Source organism: Saccopteryx bilineata, chromosome 2 (assembly GCF_036850765.1).
Source record: "Saccopteryx bilineata isolate mSacBil1 chromosome 2, mSacBil1_pri_phased_curated, whole genome shotgun sequence".
Classification (NCBI taxonomy): domain Eukaryota; kingdom Metazoa; phylum Chordata; class Mammalia; order Chiroptera; family Emballonuridae; genus Saccopteryx; species Saccopteryx bilineata.
Genome location: NC_089491.1, coordinates 392,143,193 through 392,160,750, shown reverse-complemented (window position 1 = coordinate 392,160,750; position 17,558 = coordinate 392,143,193). Strand labels below are relative to the sequence as shown.

General features: G+C 43.2%; 1 protein-coding gene across 23 annotated transcripts in view; it reads right to left on the bottom strand.

Annotated features, from left to right (window-relative positions):
* Positions 1–17,558, bottom strand: part of NCOR1 (nuclear receptor corepressor 1) — a 123,863-nt gene that overhangs the window by 93,475 nt on the left and 12,830 nt on the right. For all 23 annotated transcript variants that reach the window (XM_066264326.1, XM_066264325.1, XM_066264327.1 and 20 more), the window contains exons 2-5: positions 11,383–11,560; positions 10,399–10,523; positions 6,056–6,248; positions 4,095–4,277 (exon numbers count right to left, since the gene is read on the bottom strand). In XM_066264326.1, the coding sequence (XP_066120423.1) occupies positions 4,095–4,277; positions 6,056–6,248; positions 10,399–10,523; positions 11,383–11,490 (609 nt within the window). In that variant the 5' untranslated portion in view covers positions 11,491–11,560. The remainder of the gene's footprint in view (positions 1–4,094; positions 4,278–6,055; positions 6,249–10,398; positions 10,524–11,382; positions 11,561–17,558) is intronic.

Sequence of the window (17,558 nt, the reverse complement as noted above, 5' to 3'; positions counted from 1 at the left end):
ATAATATATCCAGCACAATGATCTATACAGAAAAAAGAGGCATTTCCAGACACAGAGAAGCTGAAGGAACTGACTGCCACAGGACCCGCAACAGGTACTCTTCTCCCGAAAGGAGTGGGTGGTCATGGAGGGCCAGGGAGAAGACAGGATGGTGATGAAAGGGAGCACGTTCTCGGGTGCTTTGTTCAAACAGCTGAGAAACATGAGAAGCCAAGAAGCTGAACACAGAGAAAATGAATGGGTCAAACAACTGGAGGCGTAAAAAAGGAAATACAGAAAAAGGGTAAACAGAGAGTTTTAGACAGGAAAATGTTAATCATACATGGAAAATAAAGTTTGTACCTACAAAATAAAAAGAAGAAACCAAAGATATAAATCTTGGTAACCCTGGATTACACAACAGCTTCTTAAATAGGACACCAAGAGGACAAGTAATAAATGATAAACTTCATCATAATTAAAAACTTTTGGCCTTGGTGTAACTCCGTCTGAGCAGCTATTATCTAGAACAGTAATCCTTTAATTCCACCCTCCTCCTCCCTTACCTAAGAGGGCGCCACCACCCCACATTAACCAATTAAATTCACTAATTAAATAAAATAAACCCCCAACGTGTTTCTTTCCATTGCTAACATTTCTAGGTAATTCCTTTTGCTTTCCGTGCACTGGAATCTCACTATTCTATTACTAAGGCTACACATTTTTTACCTCAGCACTTCCTACTCTTCAAAATTGTTAAGTTATTCTACAGTTTAAACTTTTTTTTTTTTTTTTTTTGGCTAAAGTGAAATTTCTGGCCCCCAAATAAAAATGTGAAAGCCATTTATATATAAAGAAGATTCAACAGACATGGACATGAGCCCCCTAGGGATCTCCCAGAACTATCTTTTCAGTTGTGAACTAAAGGTCAATGGAGACTGTCACTCTCAAGTGGATAAGATGAAAATGAGCATCAGTTATCTTTAAAAATGGTCAGTGTAGAGGTTGGTGCAAAGGATGAATTGCAGATTGTTGAAGAAAAGGCAATGAATTATGAAGACAGTCCAATTTAAGTAACACTGGTAACTGACACCATCCATACAGCCAATGTTTCCCTTGGGGGCTCTGAAATACCCCCCCCCTGTGGTCTCCCCAGGCCCAGGGCCTGCGCACATGAATGGACCACGCAGCACAGCTGTGGAGGAAGATGAAGAGAGGATGGGAAATTCCCACACGCAGCTGGAAAGTGATCTGCCCCCAGAAGTGACAGCAAGTCCCAGAGAAAAGGAACTTAATTATGAAGATCATGACGAATGTAACGAGGAGGTGGCTGAAGAAACAGCTCCAGTTCATAAATCTATACAAGATAACTGCAGCCAAAGGATCACAAACATCAAACCAGAATGAAAAACACTCAGAAAACAGGAAAATCTACTGAAACACCAAAAAGAGCTGTAGATGACATTAAATTTAAAAATTCAAGCAAATCAAGAAAAAAAAAAACACATTGAAAGGCCCTGGTAAACAGAGCCCAAAATGGGGAGAAAGGGAAAAAAGAGAAAAATAAAGTGCGGACTACCAACATCCACAATGAAATCTTCTATTTAAATAGCAATCCCCTTTCCTGACCCACCCCCCACCCATGCCCCTCCCAGGATTTAAAGCAATCTCACTCCTAAGATCTCAAAACAAAATTTACACATGAAAGTTATGGCGGCATTATTCACAACAGCCCAAAAGTAGACACACCCCAAATGTCCACCAATTAGTGAACAAATAAAAAATAGTATATCTGTGCAATACAATTTCATTCAGCCACAAAAAAAAGTGCTGTCACAGCCAGTTAGCTCAATCAGCTAGAGCACTGACCCCAAGGTCGCAGGTTCAAACCCCAGTCAAGGTACATACAGGTTGCAACCAACAAATGCACAATTAAGTGGAACTAATGAATGCTTCCCTCTCTCTATCTCCCTCCCTCTCGCTGCCTCTCTAAAATCAATCAAGAAAAAGAAAAACAAGAAATGAAGTGCAGATACAAGACAGCATGGATAAATATTGACAACATGCTCAATGAAAGAAACCAGACACAGAAGGGCACATATCAGATGAGTTTGTTCATCTAAAATGGACAAAATACATAAATCCATAGAGACCAAAACAGAGTATTCATTTTCGGGGGGCAGGGGGGTTACAGAAAGTACTTGCTAATAGATATCTGGTTATTTTTTGAAATGATAAAAATATTCTGAAATTATACAGCGGTGATAGTTGCACAACTTTATGACTACCTTAAAAGCCACTGAATTGTACACTTTTTTTTTAATATTTAATTTGATTTTTTTAGAGAGAGAGGAGTGAGAGAGAGAGACCGAGAGAGAGAGAAGGGGGAGGAGCAGGAAGCATCAACTCCCATATGTGCCTTGACCAGGCAAGCCCAAGGTTTCGAACCGGCGACCTCAGTGTTCCAGGTCGACGCTTTATCCCACTGCGCCACCACAGGTCAGGCCTGAATTATACACTTTAAAGGGTCACTACTGCCCTGGCCAGGTGGCTCAGTTGGAGCGTTGTCTCAATGTGCCAAGGCTATGGGTTCAATCCCCAGTCACGGTGTTAATAAATTTAAAAAAATAAAAGGGTCACTACTATGGTTTGTGAATTTTTTTATCTCAATAAAAAAATCTTCCCCCAACTCCACAGAAAAAACCCACAAGATGACAAGACACAAAATAGAAGTTATCTGCTACACACATAAATGACAAGAGACTTTAGGAAATAAGAAAATGGTCCAAAAAATCCCCAGAAGGAACACAAATAAACCATAAACAATGAAAATAAGCTCTATCTCATTTCTGATGAGGGAAATGCAAACTAAAACCACAGTGAAAACTGTTTCACATCCAACTGAAGAAAATTATCCAATGAAGGCAAGGTTATACACAAAATGTAACTTGTACATGCTAGCAGTGAGAATGTAAAATGGTTCTACAATTTTAGCAAACTTGGTATCCAGGAGTAGTATACTCAGAGGCACTCTCTGGCCAAGCAACGTCATTCCTGAGCACATGCCCTACAAAATCGGTTTACATGTGAACCAAAATATACATCACAGCAACAAATTAGAAATAACTCATCGAATTAGATAAAAAATACATAGATGGAACAAGGTTTGCTATCTATTAGCATACAATCAAACAATACAACAGATGAAATTAACAGATGAAACTAAGAAAAAAAGCAAAAAATAAAAATAAAAAAAAAAGCGAGTTGGCCTGGCGTGCAGGAGTCCCGGGTTCGATTCCCGGCCAGGGCACACAGGAGAGGTGCCCATCTGCTTCTCCACCCCTCCCCCTCTCCTTCCTCTCTGTCTCTCTCTTCCCCTCCCGCAGCTGAGGCTCCATTGGAGCAAAGATTGCCCGGGCGCTGGGGATGGCTCTGTGGCCTCTGCCTCAGACACTAGAATGGCTCTGGATGCAACAGAGCGACGCCCCAGATGGGCAGAACATCGCCCCTTGGTGGGCATGCCAGGTGGATCCTGGTCGGGCACATATGGGAGTCTGTCTGACTGCCTCCGTGTTTCCAGCTTCGGAAAAATGAAGAAAAAAATTAAAAATATAAAAAAATAAAATAAAAAATAAAAATAAAAAAAGCAAGTCACAGGCTTGACCAGGCGGTGGTACAGTAGATAGAGCGACAGACTGGGACGCGGAGGACCTGAGGTTGCTGGCTTGAGAGCAGGCTCATCAGCTTGAGTGAGGGGTCACTGGCTTGAGCAGGGGATCATAGACATGACCCCAAGTCACTGGTTTGAGCCCAAAGGTCGCTGGCTTAAGCAAAGGGTCACTGGTTCAGCTGGAACCCCCCCTTCCCTCATCAAGGCACATATGAGAAAGCAATCAATGAACCACCAAGGAGCTGCAACAAAGAATTGATGCTTCTCATCTCTCTCCCTTCCTGTCTCTCTGTCCATATCTGTCCCTCTCTCTGTCACACCAAGAAAATAAAGGGAAGTCACAGAATCAAAGAATAGAGTTGAAATGAATGGAAAATTCAACATTACCTTCTTTAAGAAGACATTCATCCTTAGAATAAATTAAGCAGTAAAATGAAACACTTACTTGCTTCTTTTTCAGTTTAAGGACCTGCTGCTCAACTTTGGCAATTTCTCGATCCACACGGTCCATACTCTGTATTAACTCTTCCTTGGAAAGTTTTGAAGGTGAAGCATTTTGATCATCTCCACATGGTTGCCCAGAGATTGGAGAGGATGGAGCTTCATGTTTGCCTCCAAATGCTGGATCCTTTAGAGAAGAAAATCAAGAGTAACAACTTACTACTCACTAATAGCCAATATTAGTGTCAAGACAATCTTAACTGAAAAAGTCAATTTTAAAATATCAACCAATGGCCTGACCAGGCAGTAGCGCAATGGATAGTGTCGGCCTGGGACACTGATGACCCAGGTTCAAAACCCCGAGGTCGCTAGCTGAAGCATGGGCTCACTGGCTTGAGTGCAGGCTCACCAGATACAGAAGACAGGGTGGCAGTAGCCAGAGGAAAAGGGGCATGGAGGTATGGGAAAGGGCAAAGGGGGTGTGAGGAGAATGGAAAAGACTCTGCATGGAACATGGGGGCATGATGTGGGGGTTGTTATATTAAGTGGGACACTTGAAACAGGTCAACAGTAAATTAAAACAATAATTTAAACATGAAATAGCCTGACCAGGTCGTGGCGTAGTGGATAGTGTCAGCCTGGGATGCTGAGGATCCAGGTCTGAAACGTAAGCTCATCAAGTGTGAGCATGGGGACACCAACCTGAGTGTGGGATCCAAAACAGAACCCCGTGGGGTCACTGGCTTGAGCCAGAGGTTGCTGGCTTAAAGCCCAAAGGTCACTGGCTTGAGCAAAGGGTCACTGGCTCAGTTGGAGCCCCCTCTGCCCCCCCCCCGTCAAGGCACATATGAGAAAGCAATCAATGAACAACTACATTGTCACAACGAAGACTTGATGCTTCTCATCTCTCTCCCTGCCTGCTTGTCTGTCCCTGTCTGTCCCTCTCTCTAAAAAAATAATAATAAAATAAACATTTTTAAAAAATGTTGGTATCTCCAAGATACAAAATTACAGGTAACTTTTTCCTTTGTATTTGCAAGTTTCCTAAAGAACGTATTTTATTTATTTATTTATTTATTTATTTATTTATTTATATATATTTTTTGCATTTTTCTGAAGCTGGAAACAGGGAGAGACAGTCAGACAGACTCCCGCATGCGCCCGACCGGGATCCACCCGGCACGCCCACCAGGGGTGATGCTCTGCCCACCAGGGGGCGATGCTCTGCCCATCCTGGGCGTCGCCATGTTGCGACCAGAGCCACTCTAGCGCCTGAGGCAGAGGCCACAGAGCCATCCCCAGCGCCCGGGCCATCTTTGCTCCAATGGAGCCTTGGCTACGGGAGGGAAAGAGAGAGACAGAGAGGAAGGCGCGGCGGAGGGGTGGAGAAGCAAATGGGCGCTTCTCCTGTATGCCCTGGCCGGGAATCAAACCCGGGTCCTCCGCACACTAGGCCGACGCTCTACCGCTGAGCCAACTGGCCAGGGCCAAGACGTATTTTAAAAATAATTTAGGGGAAAAATGTTTCCTGATAAAAAGCATAGCCGAACCTTACCAAAAATGTGTCTTCTTTCATGTATCAAGTTAATAAATTGCAAGTGAATTTCACAGGATAACTTAAAATTTAATTTTAAGTTAATAAAATTATGGTGTCTTGAGTGTCCCGTCCTCACTTTACAGCCCAGCAAGCCAGTACAAAAGATATGAGTTATTCAACAGCAGTATTTCCTTACAACAGTCCTCAGAGCGCTTTCATATACCAAAAAGTCAAAAGAACTGACTTCAGAAGTCTGAAACGGTGAGTCTGTGGTTCTGAGTTTTATTTAACAAAGTTTTTACTTTCCCAGAGCACTAACACTTAGAGACCGGCGCTAACTAGACTTCCTTTCAGGCCCCGTGCCTGATCACCAACTAAACAAACATTCGAGACCAACAATCCCACAGGGCAGGAGAACCAATATTTACCTTCTTAGCATCTGCAGAGGTCCTCAAGCCTTCTGGCAGCATGTGCACCAGAGGCAAGACCGCGGCGCTGACCCGCTGGAAGTGGGAGTCAGATACCTGCTCCAGACGCGGCCGCTTCGACTCCAGGGAGTCATGGTCCCCTGGGGACGGGCCCTGGTGGAACTGCTCATATCCGGGTCTCCTTTCCTGAGGCCTACGACACACCAAGAAAACGAGCATTTAAAAATGTTTAGGCAATGTACAACTTCCTGGCTGGACTGTGAAATCAATGGAAAAGCTGTGCTTACTTTGGTGCACAGTGAGCCCCACCCCAGTGGAGCCTACATGTCACTACACGGCACTGTGAGACTAGGAACCCTCACAGAACACTGTCCTTCAGGACAGGCGGGACGGCTAGTGGTAAAGGTACAGGATGTCACACAGGTTTCAGTTTGCAGAAAATTGAAAGTTGTTGAAAGATAGCTATAAAATAGACTTTCTAAACCTATGATACAATTGCTAAATTCAGTATAATCTAGACTAGAACACCACCATTTGCAACCAATAATAAAAACAAACAGGAAAAAAAGTCGAGTAATTGATACATGGACAAATGACTTGAGTTGTGAGGTATCATGAAGACTTAAAAAAAAATTCTCGAGAGGAAACTCAACACTGGTTTGAAGATCTTTATTCCCAGAGCTCACCAGGCACTCAGTCAGCAATGACCTCCCGACACTGAAGACAGAAAGATATCTTAGACACGTGCTGACCCATCTGCTCCATTTTGTGCTGCCTGAAGCTTCCATCTGTTGGCTTCCAGGACAAGCTCTCCCCTCAGTCATATTCTAACAGCCTTCTGCTGGCTCACACAACGATTCTCCACAGGGGAAACCAGAATTGATAGTTTTAAAACAATCAACTTCAGAGATTCTGAACTTCCACATTCTTTACATAAACTGACCTCCCTTGAGAGGCAGGGTGGTACAGTGCATGGTGCACGACGTTACACTTTAGAATTGCTGTGTTCAAGTCTCGGGTCTGGCATATACTTAAGCTGTGTAACTCTGGAACCCATTAAACATCTCTAAACCTCAATTTCCTCATCTATAAAATTATTGTTATTATTATAAAAAATATGAGGCCCTGGCTGGTGGCTCAGTAGATAAAGCACTGGCCCAAGGTATGGACATCACAGGTTCGATTCCCAGTCAGGGCACACAAGAGAAGTGACCATCTGCTTCTCTTCCCCTCCCTCTCCCCAGCCCACAGCCAGTAGGCTTGACTGGTGGGCATTAGCCTGGGTGCTGAGGATAGCTCGGGTGGTCCAAGCATCAGCCTCAGGTGCTAAAAATAGCTTGGTTGATTCAAGCACCAGCCCCAAAAGGGGGTTGGCCAGTGGATCCTGCTCAGGGCACATGCAGGAGTCTGTCTCACTATCTTCCCTCTTCTCACTTTAAAAAAAAAGAAAAAGAAACAAAGCTAAAATTACATGAATACCATTCCCACACATCACTTATTTTTACATACGGAGGGACAAATGCACGGCAAAAATAAAACAAAGAATCACAGTATTTTTTAAGGGTTTTGGTTTACTTTTGTACAGAAAAAATAAAATGTAACAAAGCTTAAAGTGGAAGGAATTGCTGCTACATATCAGACACATGTTCCTTTACCACAAGAAAACTGGTTCCTAAAAAAATTTCTGCTAAGCCTGACCAAGCGGTGGCGCAGTGGATAGAGCGTCGGACCGGGACATGGAGGACCCAGGTTCCAGACCCCAAGGTCGCCAGCTTGAGCGCAGGCTCATCTGGTTTGAGCAAAGCTCACCAGCTTGCACCCAAGGTCGCTGGCTTGAGCAAAGGGTTACTTGGTCTGCTGAAGGCCCACAGTCAAGGCATATATGAGAAAGCAATCAATGAACTAAGGTGTCGCAATGAGAAACCGATGATTGATGCTTCTCATCTCTCTCCGTTCCTTTCTGTCTGTCCCTATCTACCCCTCTCTCTGACTCTCTGTCTCTGTAAAAAAAAAAAAAAATCCTGCTAAGGGGTAAGGAAAAAATGATAAAAACCATTAAAAACATAGAAGTCTATTTAACTTAAGATATCCATTTTAGAGGCATCAAATCACTCCAGCCATTTTCCAAATTCATACCTTTATACATTCTCCTAGTACCGCCATACCTTTAGTTAGGTAGTTATAGTATTGTTATCTTGTCAGGATTTACTATGTACATCTGTTAGGAAAGCATAGCTCATTTAGGTGTCTCATACAGACTTGACTTCTATGGGTCTTGGCATCCATTCTTTGTGTCACTGGGTTCCATCACCTACTAGAAATTCTCTAAGAGGTTTTCAGATGTTCAATGCTTTCATGTCTAAGAATGTTTCCTGCCTTTCTTCTTAAACATGCCTGGCATAATTTTCTTGAATCTGTTTCTTTTTCTGAGAACTCTGTAGCCATTGGTCTACTATCTTCTGTCACTATGAAGTTTGAGGCCAGACTGTTTTCTCCCCTTGTCAAAACTTTATTTTGCTTGCTGGATACCTGATTATTTTACTTATCCTTGAACTTTGCAACTTTACCAGGATGTCTTAATATTGGTAATTCTGTGCAAATTTTTCCTGGAGATGGGTAAGAGTATGTCCTATCAATCTAGAGAGTATACTTCTTTCACTTCATCAGGAAAAAAAGAGATTGTTTAATTTTGAATATATTTTCTTTCCTTTACCAAGTTCTCCACCTAAGAAACACATGTTCTTATAATACATTGGATGATTTTAATTTGTCCTCCATATTTATCAACTTCTTTTTCTATTTTGTTTAGCAGGGGTTGGGGGAAGGGACAAATAGGAGAAGAGGGAGAGATGAGAAGCATCAACTCATAGTTGTAGAACTTTAGTTGTTTATTGATTGCTTTCTCATATGTGCCTTGACAGGTGGGAGTGCTATAGCCAAGCGAGTGACCCCTTGCTCAAGCCAGCGACCTTGGGCTTCAAGCCAGTGACATTTGGGTTCGAGCCAGTGACCATGGGATCATGTTGATGATCCTACACTCAAGCCAGTGACCCAGTGCTCAAGCCGGTGACCCAGCACTCAAGCCAATGAGCCCACACTCAAGCCAGCAACCTCAGGATTTCGAACCTAGGACCTGAGCATCCTAGGTCAACACTCTATCCACTGCACTACCACTGGTCAGGCTTGCCTCATTTCATATGTTGAATTTATAGTGATGGGCACTGGAATGCCCAATCTCTCATTCTATCTAATTTGGCTCTTTTGCGTTTTGAAGACTTATTAAGTTCTTCCACAGTGCACAGCACTCACACGCATGTTATGCATTTTCTCTTCTCACGTACAAAGCTCTTGTTTTGAGCACACTGTACTGGTCACCGATTTTCCTTCTAGGAACATGTGTGCCCTGTTTGGGGCAGCCCTCAGCCTCAGCCTACAGGCAGGTACACCGTGAGCAGCCCCACTCAGACTTCCTCTTTGGTGAGGAGGAGTTGGCATGGGCTCTCCCTGCTCATCCCCACTCTGCCTGGCAGGTGGCTGTCTACACCTGGAGGGCTGAGGGTGGCTTTCCAGATACTTTCCTACAGCTCAAGGAAACAGGAAAACGGGGTAAAGCGAGGGAATCTTTGGTGGAGGCTGCACAGACTTTGCTAAGAATCCTGGCCCACTCTACCAGCTGATGTAAACCAGTCCTGAGTTTTGGCTCACTGATTTGGAAAACAATGCACTATGACAGTCCTTCCCAGAGGATGGTATATGAGAATTCCCAAGCAGACCCATGACCATCACCACCCACACTTCCAGTTTCTCAAATTAAAGAGTACTCGTGAGCCTGATATACGGTGGCACAGTAGATAAAGGGACGACCTGGAATGCTGAGGCCGCCAGTTTGAAACCCTGGACTTGCCCAGTCAGGGCACACAGAGGAAGCAACTACTACGAGGTGACACTGACCCCTCTGCTCCCTTTCTCTCTCTCCCCTTTTTTTTTTTTTTTTTCTGAAGCTGGAAACGGGGAGAGACAGTCAGACAGACTCCCGCATGCGCCCGACCGGGATCCACCCGGCACGCCCACCAGGGGGCGACGCTCTGCCCACCAGGGGGCGATGCTCTGTTGCGACCAGAGCCACTCTAGCGCCTGGGGCAGAGGCCAAGGAGCCATCCCAGCGCCCGGGCCATCTTTGCTCCAATGGAGCCTCGCTGCGGGAGCCCGAAATACAAACTATAAAGTCACAGATTAGTTAATAAAGTTATAAAATGCAAAAATACAGAAAAATGATCCACTTGTGAAGTAGACACACTTCACAAGTTCAGTTCCAGAGAGAAACATAAAAGAACCCCCACTACCTGTCAGAACCTGGGTGAAACTCTGAGAGCAAGGAAGGCCGTCTGCGGAGCTGCTGCTGCTGCAATAGCTGGGATGCTTGGCTGACTTCAAGATGAGAAGAGCGGTAATCAGGGACTGCAAATTCCTAGTATGAAAATAACCACAAATTAATTATTAATCAAAAAGTGAAAAACATCATGAAATTAGACCAACTGTAAATGCATAAGGGCCATGACAGGCCACTAAGTATGGAAAAAACAGCAATGATGACTTTGACCTTTACTTAGAAATTCCTTCCCATAAACCTAAAACAATTCACATTTTAGTTATATGCCATTCCAAAGAATTCAAATTAAATTTTGTGTTCGATTTTGATTCATTCTTCTAACAACTATGACAATAATTTCCAATTTATATTATCTATGTGGTAAGATCTCAAACTCATGTGTTCAATATGAAATCTTAAAAAAGCATGACAATCTTAAATTCAAAATCAGAAAGCTGGAAGGGTCACAGAAGCCCTATAGTTAAATCAAAGTACTAAATTTACAAAGGAAGAAAGAAAAGTCCAGAGAATCAACCTGCTAGTTAAGAGAAATAGTTCTTCCATCATATCTAGGTGAGGAATTTTATGTTTGTTTCCTGGCTATATTCAAAAGAGGCCAAGTTATCCGGCCAGCTTAATACTCAACCAAAACTTGGAGCATAAACCTAGGTCTTACCCTAGAAACTCTAGGTAACTGATATTCTTCTAACAACAAACCCGACAATCAGATACAACAAACCCACAACAAAATCCTGCATGGTCACTCTGTTAGAAATCTGTCATAAAGCCACAGGAAGAAGACAAATTAATCCCCAACCTTTGGCTCTCCTTTGAGAATGGCTCTTGCCAGTAAATATATATGTAACAATATAACATGTGGTTTCTGACCAACAAATGTAATAAGAGAAGTCAAGGAAAAGAGAACACACGTGCCATCTGCAGAGAATGTGCTCCTTACCTGCTGGTGCCGGGTGCCCGGAAAGGTGTACTGGACAGAGTGGGAGGGGTAGCGACTTTGCTCTGCGCTGAATGCTCCTTGGTTGGGAGGATAACCTGAACTTGACATTATAAGTAAAGAAGTCCTCACTAGGCTGTGAGATCAAGTCCAACAAATAATCATGTTTCTAGGAAACCACCTAAACAGAATGGGAAAAAACAACTGATAAGAACTAAAGCACCAGGTGTACTTCTAATAAATTATAACTATAACTTCATAAAACCACAACTACCAGTAAAAGCTTTCTCTCATGTGTTTACTTAATATAATAGAAGTTACTGACATTTAAAAACCATAATCGGGTCTTTCCCTTTACATTTAAAAAGGGTTCTTTAATGTATCACAAATAGTATCAGTAGCTATAGATAGTAACAACACGGGACCAGGCACATAGCAACTGCTCAGGAAGTGTCTTTCTTTTGATGAGTCTGAGAGACAAATATCATATATTACAAACACAAGTTGCCAGCCTGAGCGCGGGCTCATCTGGTTTGAGCAAGGCTCACCAGCTTGAGTCCAAGGTCGCTGGCTCAAGCAAGGGGTCACTCGGTCTGCTCTAGCCCCCCAGTCAAGGCACATATGAGAAATCAATCAATGAACAGTTAAGGAGCCGCAACAAAGAATTGATGTTTCTCATCTCTCTCCCTTTCTGTCTGTCTGTCCCTATCTGTCCCTCTGTCTCTGTCTCTGTCACAAAAAAAAAAAAAAAAGGAGTACTTATAAGGTAATCATCTGTACAGAGGAAATTTTGTCTTTGTTAAACAATTCTGCCCCCAAAGACAGCCTAGCCTAGACAGGCATTCCTGGGAAAGCATTCAAGAGAAGCAAGGTTATTGCCGCAACTACAAGCTGATGCTTCCCAGCCTCCTCTCTCTCAAAATATACATATAAATAAAGTAAACAACAACCAATAAATGTTTACCCTGATAGAATATTAAAGATTCACTGGTATGGCTTTAGATTCTACACAGCATCTAACCTTTAAAAAATGTTACCACTGCCTGACGAGGCAATGGCACAGTGGACAGAGCATTGGACTGGGACGTGGAGGACCCAGATTCGAGACCCCGAGGTCGACAGCTTGAGCACGGGTTCATCTGGTTTGAGCAAGGCTCACCAGCTTGAGCCCAAGGTCGCTGGCTTGAGCAAGGGGTCACTCGCTCTGCTGCAGCCCCCCACCCCCCGTCAAGGCACATATGAAAAAGCAATCAATGAACAACTAAGGTGCCGCAATGAAGAATTGATGCTTCTCATCTCCCTTCCTGTCTCTATGTTCTCTCTGTTTCTGTCGCAAAAAAAAAAAATAAAAAATAAATAAATAAAGTTACCACTTCTCTGGTTTAGATGTAGTATCAAAGAATATTTACAGGCCCTGGCTGGTTGGCTCAGCGGTAGAGCGTCGGCCTGGCGTGCGGGGGACCCGGGTTCGATTCCCGGCCAGGGCACATAGGAGAAGCGCCCATTTGCTTCTCCACCCCCTTCCCCCTCCTTCCTCTCTGTCTCTCTCTTCCCCTCCTGCAGCCAAGGCTCCACTGGAGCAAAGATGGCCCGGGCGCTGGGGATGGCTCCTTGGCCTCTGCCCCAGGCACTAGAGTGGCTCTGGTCGCGGCAGAGCGACGCCCCAGAGGGGCAGAGCATCACCCCCCCTGGTGGGCAGAGCATCGCCCCTGGTGGGCTTGCCGGGTGGATCCCGGTCGGGCGCATGCGGGAGTCTGTCTGACTGTCTCTCCCCATTTCCAGCTTCAGAAAAATACAAAAAAAAAAAAAGAATATTTACAATTATCTTAAAGTTATTAAAGTACCCCTCCCTTCCTTTTCCAGAAACATAAGTGTGAGGTTAGCTTTTCTTCATAAACTTCAATCAAAACAACATACTGCAAGACTGAATGTAGAAGCAGATACGAGGATCAAGCTATCTTCTTTTAAGCCAGATTTTAAAAGGTTTACAAAAAAATGTATATTAATGCCACTCTTCTCAACAAATTTTTAATTTTTAAAAAGTTATTTATCAGCCTGACCAGGCCGTGGCGCAGTGGATAGAGCACTGAACTGGGATGCCGAGGACCCAGGTTTGAGACTCCAAAGTCGCCAGCTTGAGCACGGGCTCATTTGGTTTGAGCAAAAGCTCACCAGCTTGGACCCAAGGTCGCTGGCTCAAGCAAGGGGTGACTCGGTCTGCTGAAGGCCTACGGTCAAGGCACATATGAGAAAGCAATCAATGAACAACTAAGGTGTCGCAATGTGCAACGAAAAACTAATGATTCATGCTTCTCATCTCTCCATTCCTGTCTATCCCTCGCTCTGTCTCTGTAAAAAAAAAAGTTATTTATCATGTTATTATATTAAGTGGGCTTACATTATTTCTAAATGAATAAATATCTTTAAAATTCTCCCCATTTTAATATCTAATATGCTAAGTATCAATATATATATATAACCCACATAAACAAAAGCTCTTTGGAGTTCAAAATTTTTAAGAATGTAACTAAGTCTTGAGACCAAAATGTTTAATGACCACTGGCGGAAAAAATGAGGACAATCTTCAGATTAACTAGCATTCGTGTCCTACACAGGCCAGCCACCCCAGGTCCATGTGCACACACTCCTTACAGAGAACCTGTCCAGAGTTAAGGTGTGTTTCTGATACCATATTTGTATCAAGTGAACTACCTTATTGGGAGGGAGGGGAAGAGGGGGGAAGAGGGGGGAAGAAGGGAAAAGAGGGGAAAGAGAGGGAGAGTGGGGGAAAGAGGGGGAGATGGGAAGAGAGGGGAGAAAGAGGGAGAGTGGGGGAGAAAGGGGGAGAGAGGGAGACAGGAAGAGAGGGGGAGGGAGGGAGAGGGGGAAGAAAGGGGGAGAAGGGGGAGGGGGAGGAGGAAGGAGAAAGGGGGAGAGAAGGGGAGAGAGGAGGAGAGGGAAAGAGGAGAGGGGGAAGAGAAGGAGAGGGGGAAGAGGGGGAGAGGGGGTGCTGGGGGAGAAAGGAGTGAGGGGAGAAAAAGAGGGGGAGAGGGGGGAGAGATGGGGAGAAAGGGGGAGAGATGGGGAGAAAGGGGGAGAGATGGGGAGAAAGGGGGAGAGATGGGGAGAAAGGGGGAGAGATGGGGAGAAAGGGGGAGAGATGGGGATAAAGGGGGAGAGTGGAGAGGGGGAGGGGGGAGAGAGAGAAAGAGAGAGGGAGAATGAAGACAAGACATGCTATCTTACTGTGAGGCTACCTAGGAAATAATCATGAAAACAGTCTCATTAAGTGCTGTAACTAAAACAGAACAAAAGAGGGGAAGACAGACAATTCTTAGGGGTGATCACAGAAGGCCAACCTCAGCTAGGATGACTGGAGGCCCTGATTTCCTTAAACAAACTCAATTTACAGCTATTGTGCCAGTGCAATTATTTATTATGCTCCATTTCCTTCCCCAAACTTCCCAGTTCTAAGATGACCTGAGCCAAAGCTGAGGGAGAGGACTGCCCAGGGGCCCGCAGAGACAAAAGCATGGAAGCACTGGAGCGCTGCAGAAGCCTGGGGAGAGGGAGGGAGAGGACTACAGGAGGCCAGGCCTGAGGACGGGTGGGGCCTGGGGGTGCTGGGAGGGGTTTGGGGTGCATATAGAGTACTTAGAAATAGAAATAGCTCTGTATTCTGAACATGAATCCTTTTCTATCTGTTACAAATATAGCAGATCCCCAATTTAAGTCATTTTCATTCAACATTACATTAATAATTTGATGAGATGCCATAGGAACGTAAATTTCGTGTACAGTATTTCAATTAGCTGATGGTAAAATTGGTTTCATTATACTATACACTGTTTCACTTCAAGTCACAGAATCTATCAGGTAAGTTAGGCAAGGACTTAACGTATTTTCTTCCAGAATTCATAATTTGTTTCATCTTCCTGAAGACCCTCTCTTCCTCAAATTTAAAAAATACTCTGATCTGTGGTGGCACAATGGATAGAGTCAACCGAGACTCCTGAGGTTGCCAGTTAGAAACCCTAGGCTGGCCCAGTCAAGGCACAGAGGACAAGCAATCAACGAACAACTAAAGTGAAGCAACTAGGAGTTGATACTTCTATCTCCCCCCACCTCTCTGTAAAATCAATACATAAAATCTTATATTCTTTTACATTCTCCTCTTACAACTTTTAATTTTTTTAATATTTAGTTCTTTAATCATCCAAATTTTTTCTAAAAACTGATTAGGTAGGGGTCTGCCTGTATTTTAATTGGTAGTTAATTATCCCAACAAAATACTTATTGATATGTCTGCCTTTACACAGTTCTGAAATGCCATCCCTGTTACAGTCCAGCAATGTCAGCATATATCCTACAGAAACTCATATCCTTACAGACAAAAGGGTATTTATTGCAGCAATGCAAAAGGCAAGTTTGAAGACAATATAAATTCCATAATGTACTAGTCATATGTTAAAATGCTATATAGTAGTTACAATGAAAAAACTAGTTATGTTTCAAACATATAACCCTCAAAGTAAATAAAGCTGAATAAAAACAATTTACAGTCATACAAACATGTTGCAAACACAGAAAACAATACTATGTATTTTTATATATGTACATAATAAAAGCATAAACATATAAGATATACATATAAGATATACACCTACTTTAAGATAATAGCCACAACTAAGGAAGGAAAATGATCAAGGAAGGGGGTATAATCTTTATTACTTTTATTTCTTAAAAACTGAATCAACTATGATAAAATACTGTTTTTCTTAAACACAGATGGCAGGTACATGGATATTTGTTATATTACTCTCTGAATGTTTCTATGGACCTGAAATAACTCATAAAGAAAAACTCATCTTTATCATAAACTGTATTTCCATATGTCCATGACCCTAGACTCACTCATTTGTCTCTCCTACACCAACGCCACACTGAGTTACTGGAACATTAGGAGGCTCGCTATCTCGGACAAGTCTCCCCTCAGGGTGGTTAGCTGTTGCTGCTACTTTCAAAGCCCTCAGAGTGCTAATCCAGGCTGCACCTCCTTCACAGGAAGGTCAGTCAGCCTGTCGGGTCCCTTAAAATTCTGGACAAGAGTCTAGAAATACTGAACTCACAGGCTAAGGGGAGAACAACAGATAACTCTATACTACTGAGCATTCTCATCCTCTAACATGATTATATATGTGTTATGTTTTAGGATAGAAAATAATATTTGTATGTGTAATTAAGATGGGAATATTTTATGTACATGTACATATGATAAAGAATATTATATAATGGAAAGATGTGTAGGCTACATATATATATTTCTCATCTTAGTTATATCTACAAATATGTAAAATTCCCCGGAGAAATACACACACACACACACACACACACACGTGTGTGTGTATACATATATTCATGACAGGAATTCTTTATATACAGGGTGGAGCAAAGGAGGTTTACAATTGTGAGTACATAAAACAGTTTATTCTTGTATTATTATTATATATTTAATTTTTAGCGAGAGAGACAGACAAAAAGAAAGATGAGAAATATCAACTCTTCATTGTGGCGCCTTAGTTGTTCACTGATTGCTTTCTCATATGTGCTTTGACAAGGGGCTACAGCAGAGTGAGTGACCCCTTGCTCAAGCCAGCAACCCCACGCTCAAGCTGGTGAGCCCCTGGTCAAGCCGGGTTTAAACCTATCCTCCCAACCCAAAGATACCTAGTATAAGGTCAGGTGGTTTAAGTCATTTTAGCCAGGGAGATAGATGACAATAACAAAAACAATTAGAGCCAGACTAATCCAAGATTAAAGTAAAACTAACCAGAAAATGACCCCAAACCTCATTATAAGCTCATTTTAATATACTAAACAACATACCTGGAAATCTAATGAATATTCTGTTGAGATCCTCCCCAGGACCTCCCCTAAAATTCCCACCTATAGAAAACAGATAAAACTCTCAGGACAAAGGAGGTTCCTTCTGTCCTAAACGCAGGATCCCAATGGGCAGCAATGGGTTGCGTCAGGCAGCTTATCCCGGTGATCCCCCGATCCTGCGTCCAGGGCCCTTCCTCTGCCTCAGGGTCCCAAGCTTTAATAAACTTTTAATAAACTTATTCTGGCTTTCACCAGGACTCCTGTTGTTGGGTGAACAGTGCGTTAGGTTGGCT